This window comes from Rhipicephalus sanguineus, chromosome 2, assembly GCF_013339695.2.
Source record: "Rhipicephalus sanguineus isolate Rsan-2018 chromosome 2, BIME_Rsan_1.4, whole genome shotgun sequence".
NCBI lineage: Eukaryota > Metazoa > Arthropoda > Arachnida > Ixodida > Ixodidae > Rhipicephalus > Rhipicephalus sanguineus.
In genome coordinates this window covers 152612851-152633245 of record NC_051177.1, presented here as the reverse complement: position 1 = coordinate 152633245, position 20395 = coordinate 152612851, and the positions used below count along the sequence as shown (strand labels likewise).

The 20395-nt window shown below is 46.2% G+C and overlaps 1 protein-coding gene across 1 annotated transcript in view; it reads left to right on the top strand.

Annotated features, from left to right (window-relative positions):
• LOC119381987 (MAM and LDL-receptor class A domain-containing protein 1-like) overlaps positions 1-20395 on the top strand; it is a 28876-nt gene that overhangs the window by 3765 nt on the left and 4716 nt on the right. The window contains exons 2-6 of the mRNA XM_037649733.2: positions 3074-3155; positions 7194-7319; positions 10770-10917; positions 14767-14878; positions 20123-20219. Of these exons, the coding sequence (XP_037505661.1) occupies positions 3092-3155; positions 7194-7319; positions 10770-10917; positions 14767-14878; positions 20123-20219 (547 nt within the window). The 5' untranslated portion in view covers positions 3074-3091. The remainder of the gene's footprint in view (positions 1-3073; positions 3156-7193; positions 7320-10769; positions 10918-14766; positions 14879-20122; positions 20220-20395) is intronic.

Here is a 20395-nt window from a genome sequence, read left to right as displayed (position 1 = left end):
ATATAGAATAAGGTGGCACCTGTGGTGAGTATTCATCCCCCCCCCCCCCATTTCGGTACAATAAATAGCTCCTACGGCTCACAGGCTATGCGAACATAGAAGCAAATTTTTCTCTTCTCAATGTGGAACCTGGATAACGGGGCTTCTTAACCGCGGTGGCGGCTTAGCAGTTATTGTATGCGCCGCCAAGCGAGAGGGCGCGGGTTCTACTATCGCAATAGAAAAACGTTCAACTGCTCTTCTGCATTGATGTTCTCTGGATAATAAGTGGTAAGGTCATTAAGGAATCTCACCTACAGTGTGCCTCGCAATTCTGTATTGATATTGGCAAGTAAAAAACTCAAGCTCTTACATTGAGTTATCTCCTTGAACAGAGCTGCGTATTTTCATCATCGTGTACAACGCTAACAATGCTTCCAAAGTTTGGATACATTGAAATATGGGAGGTAACATGATTTTGCTTTGTAGCCATTGTCTAACATATCCGATGCTCCTTTTATATTTTGCGAGTGACACTTCTGATTATGCCGCCCGATTGTATTGTTTGTCAAGTTAGTTGAGAAATATATCATGATCAGGCAGCCCACCATGATCGAAATAAAAAAAAATCTAGCAAGAATAAAGCTGGAAACTTATGTAACACGCAATAAGCCAAACACTCGAAATAATGTGAAAATGCCGAACGAATAAAGGTTATGCGCCGTATATATCTGCCGTTATGTGAGCTGCAAGGTTATGCGTCATATATATCTGCGTTATGCCTGCGAACAGCTAGAACAGCTCTTGGTAGTATCGGAGTGTTATGCACTAATCTACGAATCCCTGCCCTGATGACTGCTGGTGACACTATAGCAAGGTCCCTACATACATGTCATATCATTTGTGTTCGAAAAGGCGCAGTTACCTACAAAAGCTGCATAATGACACAATAGCTTACAGATGCTGCAAGATTCATATCATGGGCTCCTGCTTCCGAGGGCAATTTCAGTGATTACAGCAACGAACATTTATTTTCTAAACAAAATTACGAAACTGACCATTTTGTTTTGCTCAGAGTGACCTCGAGTACTATCAGGACATCTATTTTAATTGGTGCTAGAGGCTCGTTACTGCATAACATGAGGAGAGTCCGCTTGAAGATAGAGGGCTCAAGTGATTAACAGTGATAGAAGAAGAACCATCGCAGGAGCCAATATGTTAAAAAATCGAATTTAGCTGTGCAAAAGTGGCTTATGCTTTAAGGCAAACTCAAATGTGTTGGCTTATTTTTGAAGGGGTCATGAACTACTTTTCCAAGTAATAATCTAATGACTTCAGTATCGTAGTTTACTGCCTCCCGAATCGATTGCTGCAAAAATTTCTCGAATCCGTCAAGAATGAGCGGAGTTACGGGGGTTTGGCGCACGCTTTGAGCGCTTTCTCTCTTTTCTCGTGCCGACGAGCGCACTGGAAGCTACACAGGGAGTGATGGCACGGGGGAAAGAAGTTACGTCAGCGCGCGTCATGAAACGCGATCGCTCTCCCGCTGTGATTCGCGTGCGCGAGCGCGGCTACCGTGTACTGAGGAGTGCGGCGCCGGCAAGTGGCGGCACCCCGTGGCAAGAAGCGCATCTGATCCGAAAGCCGCTCTCGATTTACGTCGGCTATCGGCCAATAAGCATGCTATGTCTCTTGCGACGTCAACGGGCAGACGCCCCGCCCACCGATGAGAGTGAGAACCGGCCTCTGTTTAAATAGAGGGCGCCTGAGGAAACGGCAAATTCGTGCTCCGCTTGTGGCCTTTACGCGGCGCGCACGACTGTAATATTTGGCAGAGCAGTTCATAGCTGTGTCAGCTTTCCGCAGGATGTGTTTTTTCAACAATGCCAAGGGGTGCTTCATGACCGCTTTAAGTATATTTGCTCGCTCTATCCTAGCATTTGCTGCTGCCGTTGTTTGCAGTCTTTCTAAAACTACTTCGAGGAAATTGGGGTATATGTCATAGCGTGGTAGTGAGACAATTTTTAACATGAAAGTGCTTTATGCCGGGGTCCACCAAGACTTCAGTGATGTATTTCAGTCACAGAAATGACGTCGAAAAAATTTACACGCTCAGATGGCAAAGAAAAAAAAGCCAACGGGTATCGAACCCACGAGCGCTCGGTCCGCAACAACAGATGGCGGGCACGCTATCCACTGCGCCACGGTCACAGACTCTAGAAGCTTTACGAACGCGCCTGTTATATCTACCACTCTCCCGGTCGGCGGGGTGGTGGTGTCCTCTGGGAGCGGTAAAGTAAAGTAGTTCGTCATTGCTGTGGCCTCCGCGATTACCACCTGCAAGGTGGTGATCGTGAATGGGACGGACGTTACACGTCCGTCCCATTCGCGATTACACGTTACGAATGGGTCGGACGTTACACGTCCGTCCCATTCGGCGCGTTTTCAACAGAAGTTCAATTTTGTCAATGCGTTAGCACACCGCGAAGTGGCGATCTTAGCTCAAGCATCGTAAAAGCGTCGGCCTCGCTCATACCATCACGCAAATCGAAGCCAAAAATATCTCTGCGAAGCGCGCCTGCTTCACCTCGCTGTAACCCCGCGTTCACCACTCAGGCGCTCGCCCCGAGAGAAATCGCGGCTGGGCTACCGGGGCGGCACGACGCGCTCAGCGTTTCCCTCTAGTCCGGCCGTGGTGTTCAAACACATTTTAACATGCCGCGGGATGGCGACCAAGTTCTGCGTCCAATATGCGACGCTCTTCTGGCTATCATACCTCGTTCTCTGATTACGCTTTCACCGTTAACTACTGCAGCTACCACAAGGGTTTGTTTAATCATTTAACATGGACGTTAGTCGTCGGGATGGAGATGTACCACCAATCATCAAAGTGGGTGCATCCACGTTGAACGGTGATATAGCTGCCAGACATCAATATACATTGTACAAACTCTCTTATATAAATGTACAGTAAACATTCAGTTACTTCTGTTAGGGCACGATTTACTGTCGTGTTATTCCGATTCCTATGATGGAGGGATCAACTATATTTTTTTCTATATACTAACACCTCTTTTCACTACGGACATTTCAGCTTTGGATTTCATTCTTCATGGCACGAGCCCTCGTGGCACTGGACGACATTGAAGTGAGCAGTGGATATTGCGAACTAAGAGGTGAGTATGTGTGTGTAATAAACAGATGGCTCTCTTCATAGGCGTGTTCAAAGTTATCTTTGAGGGGAGAGGAGGGCGAACTTTCACCGCAGCGTCCCCCACCGCTATTCGCGACACCCTCTCACTGAGGCCCTTACGTAGGGAGGGGGGAGCGTCTACCCCCATGCCACCCCTTTTTCCCCTATGCGTACGCCTGTGGCCGCTTAGTGCTTCGGTGACGGCTTGCATTGGCGTTCCCATCTTCTAAAGAGTTCGAAGATCCGAATTACTGTGGGAAAAAATTGTTGTGCGAAGCATAAAAACGTAAAATTACTACGTACGACACAACTTGCTGGTGCCTCGTCAACGCCTAACCGTTTTGCCAAGGCATTTGCACATGGATAATAGGGGTCTTTTAAATTGTATAGTAAAAAAACGTCATGTGAAGCCCAATCTGCTGACATACCATATAATTTTGTACTTAGGATGACTGCCAGTTGGGCATATTGGTAAAGGTTCGTGATGAAACAAGCGCAATATGCAAGAAGACTTAGAAAAGACACAGGACGGAACGCTTACTGGCATGCGAAAATTTTTATTTCGGAAAGAACATTGCGATATATGCATCACATGAATGCACGTCACCACAAACCACCCTTAATATCACAAACAGCGTGAATCAACGAAAGACCGCTATGATAACGTGTTGTATTCGGAACACAGTACCGTGGCATTACGAGTGCTGGGTGGTGCACTTCGCATGGTATGACTGAACAATGCAAGAATTGCCCGTATCACTGTGCTTTCACCTCAAGTTCATTCCGCATTTTATACATTAAGTTAGGCGCGTTGATTGGCTCAGGTTTTGCAGGCATTGAGTTTTCTAGGCATTGTGCGAATGAGATTACCCGCATATTTTACGAAATTGTTGCATACACAGTCGCAAAGCATTTCAAACCATAAGTGCAACGTCAGAGCTGCTCCGTGTACAATAACCATTCCTTCAAGGGTTGGTTTGACGGTCATATTTAAAGATACTATAGGGTACCATATTCCTGGCATTTCCTTTACTGTAATTTCTATTAAAAATCCTATGATTGACACTTTCACAAAGACAGAATCAAAACCACCTAGAGCCCTAATGTTTGGTAGCAATTTCCCGTTCAGTGGTTACCTTCATTTGTCGGGGACCACGTACAAACGACCCGACACGCTGCACGTGACTCAGAGCTCCCTCGTGGTTTATCTGCAACAAATTACATAGTGAGACCGGTATCAGTCGTGAGTTGCTGGGCTCAGCGTTCCTCCTTCAGTGCAGGCGACTGCTGATTATATAGCAACATTTTTTTCTCTTTTGGTGTTTACATTCTACTGAGTCAACAGCGAGCCGACACATTATCGCGCCAACTCACTTTTCCTGCATCTCCCGTATATCTGATTAGAACGTTTTATTTCACTTTTTTTAATGAGGAGACATGGACAGAATGAAGAAACGGCATACGTGGTCATCAAGTACAATACTCAAATGAAGTTTGTTGGCGCACAATTTTACCTAATTGCGTTTGAAAACGAGAGCTTTATTGCAGAAAAGGAGCGCGTCCCTCACAGCCTGATCAGCTTTGGAACGTCAAATGTCATGAATCAAACAGCACCTGAAAAGGAGGGCCGTAAGCTGTTTGGTGTTCCTTGATGGAGAGGAAAGTGGCGCGTTCCGCATTAGGTTTTTCAACACTGCACGAGATGCGGCGCAAATTTAGACCTCGTATAAACCCAGAGGGACTATAAGCAATACCACCCTCCCCCATACTCAATAATCTGCGAACCCCTCCCTCACGCTACGCCTTGGAAGGCGAGATCCTCAGCCACGTTAGGCTGGAGACACAACTCCGGGCAGTCATAGGAACTAAAGAGGTGACAATCAGACATAGCCTGAACGTCACCTCTCCATGGAAAATCAATTTTCATTAAATAAAGTTGTCTCTCTCTCACTCCTTCGTAGTCCGGTGAAGGAGGATACGCACGCGTCTGATCACAATTCCTCTTTCTTCGCGCACCTGCTTCCCCACCCCTCTACAGCGAACCCGCCACGGTGGTCTAGTGGGTATGGTGCTCGATTGCTGACCCGGAGGTCACGGGATCGAATCCCGGCCGCAGTTGCCGCATTTTCGATGGAGGCGAAAGTGCTTGAGGCCCGTGTACTTAGATTTAGGTGCATGTTAAAGAACACTAGATGGTCGAAATTTCCGGAGCCCTCCACAACGGCGTTCCTAATCATATCGTGGTTTTGGGACGTTAAACCCCAAGAAGTATTATTATTATTAATACCTCTCTACAGCGCAAACACACACCCCTAGCCGCTCATGCTGTTCATCATCTACCCGCACGTCGCATTCACCTCAATCCCATCTCCGTTTTGGCCGGGGCGCGTAGACGGCGCGATCCTTCACAAGCGTTTAAGCGTTCCTTTTATTTGAAAGCGTGCCAAGCGCGGGGAACGCTAGTATCTCATCGCATTCGTACTCTCTACAATGCATAGCGGTGACGGTCAAGGGAAATTGTTGCTTCGAGTGTCGCCATAAATGTTATCGCAGTAAAAGTGACGCGTTTTTCATAAATGCACAGGAAGTGCACAGAAGCTTACCAATCGTTAGTCGATACACGTGAGAAGTGTCGTGCACCGAGGCCATTCATTGAGGAAAAGGTTGCGAGCAAACCAGCGACACGATGAATAGTGCACAACAAATGAAAATATTCATCATTGTGCGTAAGGACCACCTAGCGAGTAGTATTGAAAATTGGCCCGGCTCCTAATACGGTATGCGAGGGTGCAAGCACACAGCTTCTTTATTGGTGACGCTATTTCCTTCAGTGCTTAGCCCTTGTCGATTTCAAAGCTGAGACGACTAACGTGTCAGGCACCAAGAACATCTCGACATCGAAATCTACTGCCACTTTCATGTTTATAACCGTGTTCAAGCGTGAGTATACATACCAAAAATACTTGCATGGCTAAAGGCGCGGAATATTTTAGTTGCCTTGAAATGTCTCCGTGTACTGACAGGTGCAGATATACGCTTGTGTCCAAGGTAAGTAAAGATTCCTAAGCCTGGAGGTGAATACAGTAAAAATATTATTGGGGAGAGTGAGAACGAGCGAAAGGAGAAATCACGAATTCAGTAAAGTATGATATAAGGGAAGTGTAATATCGCATGTGATATGTAGGTTGCTGATGGCAAAGCAGGCATGTAGTATCATAGGTTTGGCAAGATGTATTTTGAGCAATTAATCAAGGCATGCTGCTTTAACCATAGCGCTTAAGCTGCACCCGGTCCATAAACACGATTCTCGTGCACTTCCCTCACATAATATATGTAAGCACAGGCAGAACTGCTTTTTTTTGCGGATTTTACTAAGAAATAACTGCACACGGAGCGCCCTACCTGCGAGCAACCATCCGCCGTACACCTAGGCCATCTATGAAAGCCACAACGAAGAACAGCTTCTCTTATAAAACCGGCGCTGGCGCAGGAAGAGCTATAAACACCGCTTTTCGCAAACCGGCGTCTGTTTGGTTTTTATGGAATCTGTCCTACAACGAGGCATCCTGTTAGGGGAAATTTTAAACCATAAAGGCGACATGTTTACAGCCGAGCGCAGCTCTCTGCGACAGTATGGTCGCTCGGTCATGCGTTCACTGACTGAGCTGTTCCTTTCACGTTTCAGCGTGAAGCCGTTTCATGCAGATGCTTTAGGATGTGCGTAATACTTACGATGTAAGAATAGTCTTTCCTTCGTTTCGTGCATTTACGACTCCAACAAGCAGCGGGCGACCGAACAGCCGGCTCGCTCGGCGTACACAATTTTCGCGTAGTGCTCCGCGCACTACGGTGCGCTCTGGGATTGCTTGAAAAAAAGCCTATTTTCAGATTGTTTCTATATGATTCGCAGAACATCGATTCAACAGCGCGTTGAATATACCGCAATGATTTCTTGAATATTATTGTCGAGCATGGTTTACTGAAAATCACGGTGTTTCTTTCTTCTTTTTTCTTCCCCTAGACTTTTGCTCTTGGGAGATAGGCTCCCCGTGCCAAGCGTACACTGCTCCGGGCAGTTTTGCCGACTGGAATGTCCGCAATGGCTCAGAAATTGGCCTCCCAGACCACACGACGAAGAATCTTACAGGTCCGTGAGTAGGCAGAAACTTGCGCATCAAGTGCAAGCTAAACGAGGAGCAATTGCTGGCGAGAGGGCCTTTCAGCAGCCTACAAAAACGAGTCTGATGGCTTAGACATTACAAGTAGAATTGTGCTCGAAAAGTGTCGTCCCTGCGACGCTGCGTGCATTGTTCGGCCAGCTGAGAATAAATACTCATGTCCGTGGAGTTATCAAATATATTGAAATTGATATGGTTAATAATATCATTATATGACATCGCAAATAATTGCGGTATAATGAAATAGGCAGTATTGTACGTTATACTCCGTGACTAAGGGGGTAAATATTAAAATATTTAGAGATGGATAGGGCTGTACAGCGTCGTATGGAATTATATTGAGAGCGACAAGGCAGTGTATTGCAAATGGTTAATCAGGGATTGTGATTTCATTGCCCTATGTAGAAAAATTGTATAGAAAATTGGCTACAACTAACGGTGATGGGGCCGATTAGGAATAGCTCAGCTGCATAGAGAACGACTAAGCAGAAATGAGATTGGCTAGGATTAACACATCTGTGAGTAGACAACGAAGAGTTTCAATTTACTTGTAGTGAATGCGGTAAAACTGATACTGGCAATTAAAATGGACCTAGAATGACTCAGAAACTATGACAATGGCGCAAGTCAGTCTGCAACCGAGGTGAAATCACGCGCATAGGGCTTGCAAGCACATGGGCAATGCATTGCGCGACCTCAGTGTGAGGGGCGAATAGACAGTCCGCTGTCAAAACTCAGCATTCGCCTACGCTATTCCAGCGTAATACCTTCTTCTCTATGCCTTTTTCGCCAAAATTTTTTTGTTAATCACGATTGTTGTGTAGTAGCAGTGTTCTAGTTGCAACACTCTGTGTTGAATGGTATTTGGACATGTGCATATTCCGCCTGTTGAAGCACTGAAATGCTGAACTTCTATAGCCAGTGTGCACACTAACCTTGCGTTTCTTTTTTTTGACGAAGATTAGCATGCAATATAACAGATGCAGACGACATTCTGGATGGAGTAATTGACATTTGAGCATTTCAGTAGATCGCGATTATTTTTAGTGGTGAGGCACCTCCTGGGTATATTATATATGGGTCATTCCATGCCAACTCTCCCAGTCGGGGCGCTCGACAAAAATCAATTTCTCTGAAAAAATCTGAGAAAATTACACACATATAGACATTAGTTCTAGAGTACTTTCCCAAAATATTTTGAGCGGCAAAAATTTTTCGGGCAGGTTAGCGCCATTTGAACTTCTCGATATGGTGGAAAACCAGGTACGAAAGAAAAATTCGCTATAAATGGACCGTTTCACGCATTCATTCGAAACTTGCTTTTTTGTATTTTTAGAGCATCGCGATTTCATTATAGGACGGTTGCTTAGAGCAGCTTTACATTTTTCACTCCTTGGCGCGTAGGTAAAATGGAGTAAATTGCAGCGTTTTCGATAATTTTTTTACAAAACACGATTGTAGACCAAATACATCAATTAATTTTATAGAACTCTCCATAAAACGTACTATCTTCTGAAGTTTTTGTTTTGCCTGTGTGTGGCGCACAGGCTCTGAAATAAAACCGTGAACTTGAAAAAAACGCTACATTGGCCTATGTTCAGACGTCTGTAGCACCCTAAGGTGGTCCAAGAAAAAATAAGCAGAAAAGCGCGTACGATTGAGAATCGTAACAACTTCATCCACAGAAAGTTTAATCGAAGTAGTTTTCGTTTTAGTCAAGAAAAAAATTTTTGAAGTTTAGTTCCACCATTGCACTGTTTTGCCATCGGGGCAGTACTAACCGACTGAATTTACTGCATAAAAAAAGAGGTAGTGTATTCGTAGCACATGGTTTTGAGCTCCTTTTGTTAGTGCTTTGTAATGTATAATACATATCAAGGAGATGATAAACAGAGGTAAAAATATAACAGTACCATTGGCTTAGATGCCGAAATTCCCCAATAATGAATCGCACTACTTATTGCATGCGGCTCTGAGAATCAGTTGGCGTCAAAATAAGTTGTCTCAAAGTTCATATAAACCGGAGAAAGGAGGCGTGAGCGTGGCCATTTATAGCGGATCCAAACGGAGTTCATTTAAGTATTCCGCAAGGAACGGCACATGATGCGACAACGCGCCGCGTATTCACGCATTCCGTCCGTCGCCCGCGACACTACGGACGGGATATGCCAAGCTATTTTTCACATCCTTATTGGGATGGTTGCAAGCAGCAGATTTTGGTTAAAGTAGAATTTGTCTGTCTGGTAACGTGCATTGTTTTACATCTCTTTTAAGACCACAGCAGCCTATTTTGTGGCGTAGTTGTCCGGCGCCGCCGCCGCCGCCTCCGCCGCCTCCGGTGCGCGTAAACAATGCAATGAGTAACGCGATGCATTATTGGGGAATTTCGGCATCTAAGGCAATGGTACTGTTATATTTTTACCTCTGCTTATCATCTCCTTGACATGTATTATACATTACAAAGCACTAACAAAAGGAGCTGAAAACCATGTGCTACGAATACACTACCTCTTTTTTCTTATGCAGTAAATTCAGTCGGTTTGTACTGCCCCCATAGGAAAACAATGCAATGGTGGGACTAAACTTCAAAATTTTTTTTCTTGACTAAAACAAAAACTACTTCGATTAAACTTTCTGTGGATGAAGTTGTTAGGATTCTCAATCGTACGCGCTTTTCTGCTTATTTTTTCTTGGACCACCTTAGGGTGCTACAGACGTCTGAACATAGGCCAATGTAGTGTTTTTTTCAAGTTCACGGTTTTATTTTAGAGCCTGTGCGCCACACACAGGCAAAAAAATAACTTTAGAAGATAGTACGTTTTATGGAGAGTTTTATAAAAATAACTGATGTATTTGGTCTACAACCGTCTTTTGTAAAAAAATTTCCGAAAACGCTGCGATTTGCTCAATTTTACCTGCGCGCCAAGGAGTGAAAAATGTAAAGCTGCTCTAAGCAACCGTCCTATAATGAAATCGCGATGCTCTAAAAATACAAAAAAGCAAGTTTCGAATGAATGCGTGAAACGGTCCATTTATAGCGAATTTTTCTTTCGTACCTGGTTTTCCATCATATCGAGAAGTTCAAATGGCGCTCACGTGCCCGAAAAATTTTTGCCGCTCAAAATATTTTGGGAAAATACTGTAGAGCTAATGTCCATATGTGTGTAATTTTCTCAAATTTTTTCAAAGAAATTAATTTTTGTCGAGCGCCCCGACTGGGACAGTTGGCATGGAATGACCCATATACAGTTTTGTGTCTGCAAGCTCTCTTTTTTTTGGTGTTGTATTGCCGAAACGCGAGGGACAAAACAGCGACCTCCATTCTCAGCATTCGGTTACTTCTTTCAATTGTTATGTTCCTGTCAGGTACTGCGGCTGGAGCTGCTTTAAAAAAACATTTTAGACCTATTTTATTGCAGGCCGCTACTTGTACCTGGACACTACTGCGGTTGACTCTCACCATCCAGTATCCCGCGTGTTCATGCGGTCTCGCCCACCAACCGAGGCCACGTGCGTCACCTTTTGGTTCAGCGGACGCGGATTCGTCGGCAAGCTCAACGTGTACAGGTGAGTTAGAGTGTTCAATACAACAAAGGAAGTCGCCCCCTTGAAGTATGTGCTCATATCTCGCTTTATGAAGTTGATATTGTGTTACATCTTCATTGAAGCGACACTACACGAACTTAGTACTTTACAGCACCATACTCACTAGTCTTCCTGCCAGAAGGCGCTTTTGTTAGCCAGAAAAACCTAAAACAAACGTTGTCGATCTCTCCATCATAGGAGTTCTTGCCTTCATAGGAAACGTGCCTTCACAGAGGCAGTTCATTGTTTATTGCGCATTGACACATGAGCGCTTGTACACCGGCTACTGGCTTTCGGCAGCTCTAGAACCCTTTGACGTAGATGCACCCGGTTGAGACCTAGTGGCACATCTGTATCCCGCGACTAACGCCCATGGTCAGGAATGAACTCTTGTGGTAGCTGAATTTGGTGAAATATATCTGGACCTACATATATTATCATGCATACACTAAAACACTGCGCGTCAGGAACGCGTGACAGGTTCATCGCTTGAGCCGTGAACGTGCGAAGGCGTTGCGCTTCCTTCTAGCGTATGTTTCGCTCCGTTAAAGTTCGACATTCGCCCGTCAATGTCGTTTCCTTTATGCGGCGCTTATTACAGCAGTTTTATTAGTCTGTGATACCGCACTCGAATTCATAAGCGGCAGAGAAACACCATTGGTGCATGTGGTACCTGCACTACTCTGACAACGTGCCGTCAGACGCTAACACGACGCCAAAGGCAAAGCATGTAACGTCGTCTAGAGCGACACCTCGATCCCAGCGCGACCAGCGTTCCTTAGCTGGCATCGATGCGCGTGAACTGCGTCTTCACCGAATGGCTCCCTGTTGGCGCTCGTTAGTGTCATGACGGAGTGCTTCACTTCACCGCGCCCAGACGGCGACACCGCCCCGCCAATCAAGAGCACATGCAAGTAAAAATGTGTGTGTGAGAGGTATAAGGCGCGTTTGTAGAGCCTCGTACATGAGCGTCGGTAGTGCAGTGGTTAGAGCTCCTGGCAACTATCGTCGCGGATCGAGATGTTGTGGGCTAGATTCCCAGGTGGCTCGCGTCAATAGAATTTTTGTTCTAGTTTTCTTTTGTCTTCCACTAGTGTGCATTTTACCATCAAGTCTTGGTGGACTTCGCCATAAAACACTTTTGTGTTAGAAGAAAATACATGCGGTGGCGCCACCTCTAGGTTCCCGCACCAACTGGCCGAGACTTCATAGAGTTTGACGGCGTCTCCTATATGACCTACTTAATAGCTTATTGGTAGAAATAATATAGGTTGTGTTCTACAAGGACAACAGGCTTAACGTGGCAGCTGCAAAGAAATTCTGTTCAGTGAACACATCAACATTATTAAGATAAATAGTATTTGAAACCTCTCACATCAAGCTGAAACTCACCTGTGGGAGTTCTGGCGCGGAATTCAAGAAACGAAGCTTTGACCTCTAGTTTGTTTGCAATAATTATCCCTGGATCCGGAAATTAACGACGGTATATTTCTAAAATTACATTTCGCAAGTGCAAATCAGTGTAATGTGTCATGTTAGGGCCCTTTTAGGGAGCAAAATCTGCCGACGGGTGCCTCTGTGGTGCGCAGTAAAATTCACGGGAGACGAAAGCTAGACGACGTGAAATAACGGCTATTCCCAAAACCAAGGAGCCAACGCCTTACCAATGCAAATGGGTCTTAGCCTAGTGAACTATGAACTATCACAATACACGTTCTTGAAGGCATTCAAAAACTAGTGCACAATTTAACGCAGTTGCGAGAAATCTAACGTTAGTTTAGTATCAAGATTCAGGGACTTTAGCATTGCTTAACCACATTATTCTTCATCTTTTCCCCACGTACTGTAAATTTCCTGGTAACGTACATACATACATCCTTACATACATACATACATACATACATACATACATACATACATACATACATACATACATACATACATACATACATACATACATACATACATACATACATACATACATACATACATACATACATACATACATACATACATACTGTCACAAACGAGCGCGTCCATAAAGCGCGCGCGCGGCCACTTTCAAAGAGCAGCGGGATAAAACGGTGCGAACTGCTCACCCAAGAAGCGCGAACGACGAAAAAACAAGTATCAAAAGACGCCGACGCGCCGCATCCTCCTCGCCTACTAGGAGTCTCAGATCAAACGCCCGGCAAAGCCTGGGTTTTTCTAGAGAGAAGGGATGACGCATCGACGAGCGACGCCACGGTGATTCGAACCTACGAGAAAGATGTCGCCCTTTTCCTAGCCTTGGCTGTACTGCACACCGAATAACCCTCCCGACGCTTCTAGAACCCTGAGGAGAGGAGATAAAAGCGTGCCACGACGACCAGTCAGGCAGTCTGTGAGTGAGTGAGTCAGTCGGCCCGGAGATAGTGAAGTTAGGCTGTGTGGCTCCGTCAGCCAAAGAAGTGTTTATCATGGTGTGCGGTCAGTCGATGGTCGATCTGGAAGAATGGGATGACGACGCCCTGTGAGCCGTGACAACTTACGACGACGGTTGAACTACGACGATCACCGCTGGAGTTGGCGTGAGTGTTTCCTTGAAGAGAAGCATTCAAGTACCGTCCGGGAATTGTGGACTGGATACGCCGTTGAATATTCAGTACTTTAACTGTTCTTGAACAGTTGTAATGCATGAGATTGCATTTGTAGTGCGTGATCTGTTCGTTTAGTTCCCGTTAGGTTAACACCATCTGAATTATATTGTGAAGGTGTAAATGGTACCAGCCGCGTGTGCATGTGTTTGTGATGTTTGTACTGCCTTAACCGAGAATATATTTCGTTTGTGTTATCGACTCTCGGCTCTGACTCGGTCTTTGGACAACAACCGGCGTTCGCTGGCGCACTTAAAGGACCAACTCTAAGTTGTCCGGCCACACACACACACACACACACACACACACACACACACACACACACACACACACACACACACACACACACACACACACACACACACACACACACACATACATAATTGTATTGGGGGTTTTATGTGCCAAGACGACGATATGACTGTAAGGAACGCCGTCATTGAGGGCCCCGAAAATTTCGACCATCTGGTGTTCTTCAACGTGCGCTGACATTTCACAGTACATGGGCCTCTAGCATGTCACCTCCATCGAAATGCGGTACCCGCGGCTGGGGTAAAATCATACATACACACACACACACACACACACACACACACACACACACACACACACACACACACACACACACACACACACACACACATACATACATACATACATACATACATACATACATACATACATACATACATACATACATACATACATACATACATACATACATACATACATACATATGGAAACGTATTGTTTAGCAAGTACAAGAGTGCAAACAGGTACCAGCCCTCAGAAAGCTCCGGAAATTTTATAAATTCGGCAGTTAAACGCGGAATAATAAGTATATAGTGGAGGGTGCATTTACAATGATCACGCATATTGTTACGGGTAGAAAGGTGTTGCATATTATATTTATAAAGTAATATAGAGAGGAGCACTCGGAGCCACGCATACAAGATGGAGACAAGTCCGCGCGAAATCAGTGACCGTCGTCTTCCTTCGTGCGGTCTCCCTCTTCATGTTCGGTAGTGCTTCGTAGCAATATGATCATAACATATTGATGTCGGATTTGAATGATTCATGTATTTTTTATGATAACTTTGTGTCTTAGTGGGAACAACTGTTATAAATTCAAAATGCATTCAATATTTATATGTTGTTGCTTCACATGTATTTGGGGGATTTATTGTGGTTACAGATTTACGAAAGAAACGGCTCTGCGGGACCCGCTGGTTTCGGTACCTACGCCAATAAAAGCAGGAGAATGGATTGCACGAAGGGTGCCCATCTCTTCAAGAAATAGGTGGAACGTAAGTTGGAGAGTGTATTATGCCTTAACAGCATGCAGCGGGTGCACATTAGTAATGACCGTGAACATGCAGCTGTTATATTCTTTTCTCAAGATACCTCAGGAAAAAAGCACATAGCAGATACATTTTACCAATACTTACCTACGGAGAAGGAACCTGGAAGCTCACGAAAAGAGTTCAACTTAAATTGAGGGTGACGCAGCGAGCCATGTAAAAAAAAATTGTTAAAGCAACGTGAAGTGACAAAAAGAGAGGATAGTGGGCCTGGGAACAATAGGGTGTTAATGACACTTTAGACAAAATTAGGAAGAAGATATGGGCATGGGCAGGCAGTGTAACGAGAAGGCAAGACCATTTCAAGAGAAGCCAAGCGCACCAGGGGGAGACAGAAAGGTAGGCAGGTGAGATTCAGATTGCAGGGATAACTTGACCGCAGCAAATACAGGACTGGGTTAACTGGATAAACACGGGAGAGGCCTTTCTCGGACAGTGGGCGTAGTCAGGCTGACGATGTGGACTTCTCCATGCGCTTGAGTTTCGGCGCTAACTGCAGTTTGGCGGTTGAACTACCACGCACATCACATGCTGATGTGGTGTACGTTGCGAGAGTATTTGTGACGCCCAAAAGCAAGCACTCAGCTTTTGTAGCGTTAGATCCACTGGCCTTGCCGAGCCAGTTTCGCGTGGATCCTCAAGAGCCGTGTTGCATATGTGCGAGGATCAGTGATGTCACGCACCGGCGGCGGCCAGTCCCGCGCACTCCCCCGTCGCCGCGCGCGACTCGCCGCCTCCGGTCTGCGCTTTGCAGAGCAGTGGCGTCGTAGCCTTGGCAGACGTATTAGCGCCGGCGCGCGCGCAGCTACTCGCCTTCGCTGTGCAGTTGCCGTCTGACACAGCGCTGGAGCCGCATGATAGCGCCTCTGACTGGCGTTTGCCAGCGTGGTATAGCAATGGAGAAGGAGAGCGCAAATGCTGTTCAACGGCACAGAAGAGCGGAGAAGCTTAACTCATCGGATCCCGAATTATTTTTGCCTGGGAAAATGAATATACATGTGCCACATAATACGTATACCGTGTGTGTGTCATTGGAGCAGCAGTAAGCATGATAATCAAGCTAATCCTAGACAATCAGGAAAGCTAAGAATAATTAGCTGAACCTTTGCTAACGCTGCGTTATCCTAGCACAGCCGAGCTAAGCCACTGCAACCTTTTTGAAGGGAAGCTTTTATGCGCTACAAATTTGTGTGGTGGCGGCCCGGCGTGAACAACCCGGCGCCGGCCAATGTACAGAAATTCGATTGTACACAAATGGGGACCTGGAAGCTACGCAGGCCACATGTGTATTTCTAAGCGCCATTTTCCTATGCTCTCTTAATAATAATATCTGGGGTTTAACATTCCAAAACCAGGATATGATTATGAGAGACGCCGTAGTGCAGGGCTCCGGAAATTTCGACCACCTGGGGTTCTTTAACGTGCACCTAAATATAAGTACACAGGCCTCAAACATCTTCACCTCCATCGAAAATGCAGCAGCCGCGGCCGCGATTCCATCGCGCGACCTTCGGATCAGCAGTCGAGCGCCATAACCACTAGACCACCGTGGCGGGGCAGGTGCTCTCTTGATCGTGGCCTTGTCGGCGATCAGCTGTTTCTGATATGGCAATATAATATTTTATCAAGGTCACTATTTATTTCACGTTGCCAAATCGCATGTTCCATTTCATTTTATTGCGATAGCAGTTATATAGACAGTCTGGACGGGTTTTTGCCGTCGCCGTCATGTCCCGTTTGATGTCCAGATTGATAAGAATACCCCGCGCATCATATGTTCTACCGCGGGTAAAAGCGCGCGAGCGGGGGCGACAAACGCGGCCGAAGCAGAGATCAAACGAGCCGGCTCATTTCTGTCGCTCGGAGGGTATACGCACTAACATCACTCCGCTCGGGATGCCTGCCGTGGAAGCAGACAGGAAAAGCCCCGCCCGTCTTTAACAAACATGAAAAGCCCCGAGGGGGGAGAGGGGGTGTGTTGCGCTAGCAGCAACATTGAACTTTCAATCTGAGGGAGCGGCCACGATCGCTATCTCGGCAGCCATCACAGCGGGCGGCTGGTATACCCATCTACGTGCTGCGCTCTCAACGCGAAGTGACTATGCGGACAGAGCATCTCTGCATGGAGCGGCCGCATTCTCTCACACCAGCGTTTTGTAGTTACGCGATATCGGATACAAGACAGCTGCCAGCCTCGCTTCGTATAACACTACAGTCTGTTGCTAGCGCATTCATTGCTTCATTGCATTCATTCAAGCACATCGGTGAAGTTCCCATTCCCGGCATGAAGGAAGGAAGAAGTTAGGAGGGAAAATGGCCCAATATGATAGAATGAAAGACAGAAAGAAAGAAAGAAATTGGGCAGCTACGCACTTGTGGAGCGAAGGCTGGGGAAATGGTGGAGCTTGTGGCCTTCCCCCTCCCCTCACCCTCACATGCTCCTCCTCACCCCCTCTCTTCCCTGTCCCACCCCCTTCCTATACTACGCTACACATGGCTATGCTATGGTTTATTCTCCCTCTCCTCATTTACTTCCTCCTCACACTCACGTCCCTTTCCCCCTTTGCAATAGTACATTTTACATGGCTATACTATGCCTTCTTACTCTCGTTCTGTTTCTTTTTGTCTCCTTTTCTAAATATTTTTCTCGTTCTCTCGCCCAAGGCAACGCAATTATATGGTTGCCGTAAATGCTTGTTCTGTTCCTTTCTTTCCTCCTCTCTACTTCACCAACCAAAGTTTTCGTCTAACGCTCGCCTACCTCCTCCTTTCCGCCTCCTTGCCGAAGCACTCCTCGTTTTACTAGACATTACTCTCTCCCATTGCCAGGCTCCAACCTCCTTCTCCACCGCTCTCCGTCACTCTCGTTCGTTCCGCTCACTCGGAGTAAAGACTGGTTCACACCGGCGACTAGCAACGGTCGCGCGACCGTTTGCGACTGGCTATCAAAAAGCGACTCAAAGCGACCGATGTTCACACCTGCGTGCGTCCTATATGTGTCGCCACATAAATTCACGTCTGCTCGCATACAGCTCGCATTGCCGTTGCCCCATAAAATAGGCTGACGTCCTGTTCCTGCGCATCTGATTGGTTCAGAGGTTTGCGACTGCAGTCGCGCGACTGAAAAATCGAGCAGCGAGTGACTGAGCCAAAGCAGTCGCTTTGTGACCAAAACGGCCATTTGCGACCAGTCGCTTTGCGACCAACTTAGTCGCGCGACCGTTGCTAGTCGCCGGTGTGAACGAGCCTTAATGTCTTTGCTTTCCCTCGCGCCTGCTGTACTCAGTAGTGGGGCTTGCCCAATTCTTGTGGCACATATGTCCACGAGTTTGTGAGCACGATTTACATAGGGATGCCAGCTTAAAAAGCTAAGATATTAAAAAATGTCCACAAATTCACAGCCCAACTCTCCGACCCCTACGGCAGAATGATCTGTGAACGACATAAGGCGCCACCCATCGACTTCAGAGCTCGTTTCGCAAAAATCTCGGTGTCGGCATCTTGGTTTTGAGCCAAAAATCGGCGTTCTACGTGAACTAGAATTTGACATAGATGCAAATAAATAAAATTACAAAAATCTGCGGTTTCAGAGAGAATCGAACCAAGGACTTCAACGCGGAAAGGAGGTGTAATACCACAGAGACACACCCCTGCTTGAAGCTCTTTCGTAAAACAAAAACCTAAACGAATTTCATGTAGAGCGAGGAGCCTTCTTAACGCATGTAATATTGCGCTGCAGGAGCGTGGAATTGCATAAGGCTTGAATACATGTGCATTTCGCAGCGAGTGCTTGGCCTAAAGGTACAATAACAACAAAGTGCTTAGGCATATAATCATCATTATCAACAACAGTATCAACAAAGTGGCCACTTTACAACTGTATTTGCAATAGGCATTCTGTATGTCTTGCGCACGTACATTCCTTTTCTTGCAGCGCGATGTCCACCAGCGAAGGCAGACTAGCGATTGAGAAGGCGATGCGAGTGGGCCCGATTACGCTATCGCGTTCTTCTCTCCTAAGCGAAGAACGTCCTCCGAGTTTTACTATGCTTTACTCACTCCCACCCTAGGCTCCAATCTCTTTGCCCACCGCTCTCCATGACTCTCCTTCTCTCCGCTCTCTCTCTCCACTGTCTTCGCTTTCCCTCCAACCTGCTTGCCAAATTCGTGTGGCGCATACCCGCCCGAGTTCTTGAGGATGAAGCCGGCCGAACCCAGAGCTTAAACAGTACCGCAGCGGTAACTTCATGGTTGAGCGTCCGCTTCCAATGCGGGAGGTACCGGGTTCGATCCCCAGTGCCGACCTGGAACCCACCGGTTTTTCCAAAGGGGTAGAGGAGTACACCTACCTGGCGCTCAGTTGTTAATGGGTACTCATCTCGAAAGGTGGCCCCATAAGGTTCTGCAAAGACCCCTGGGCGCACCTTAACCCACCACGGCCTTGGGGAAATAGTTGAGCATCCGCCTATGCTGTGGGAGGCAGAGAATTGCTGCCGCCGGGTACCTACCGGTAAAATAGGGACAAGCGCACTTCCGGCCTGGCGCTCGGCAGAACGAAGTTCACAGTCGCTTGGGAGGGCACCCACCCTGTGGGAAATTGGCGGCATGGGACCGCCAGACCTAAAAATAAGGTCACCCCTTTTTTTTGTTATAAGAAAAAATAGTAGGTCACGCACGCACTTGCCAAGCTTCCCTTAGCTACATTTGCCCGATTGGGAAAAGGCTCGTAATTTTTATCTGTTTTGAACGATCTACACAATTAGGTGTCAGTAAATGTCGCGCTGCATGCTTTTCACGTTATTTTAACTTTGCCTGGTGGGAGTGGCATAAATTTCAGGATGTATTTGCTAGCCCGTCTTGTTGCTTTCCTCTCGGTGCTTTGATCAGGATGGTTACATCAATAATAATAATGATCCGCTTCCGACAAACCTCCAGGTGAAAGTTTTATGTAAACAAAAAACACAGCTCAGATCTACCTGCAAATATTCTAATCGTGTGTAACAAAATGAAGAAACAAACCTTAATTTATTTGTACCTTCCCCGAGCTTACGAGCTCGGGAACACTGTTTCGGCAAATTAGAAGCTTATTTCATGATCAGCAACATCAAAAGTTTTTTAAATTGTTACTCAGATTATAGTGCCATAACAGTGCTGTGAGTTTAACACTGTGTTTTTTTTTTTCATTACCAGCTCGTCTTTGAAGGTGTGGCTACAGCAGGAGTAAAAATAAAGTCTGGAATTATGATAGATGACGTTGAGTTCACCGATGGGGAATGTCCACCCTACGGTAAGATTTTACGACCTATATGAATTATATGTTATATTACGAAATAAAAAAAAAAAACACCTGGATCAGGGAATGCCGCTGGAGGCAACGCTTACAAGTGTACTCGCGTCTCTCAGTAGTTGTGGCGCCAGGACTGCGTTCGACCCGGACTCCATTTCGTAGCGTCACTGAGTCTT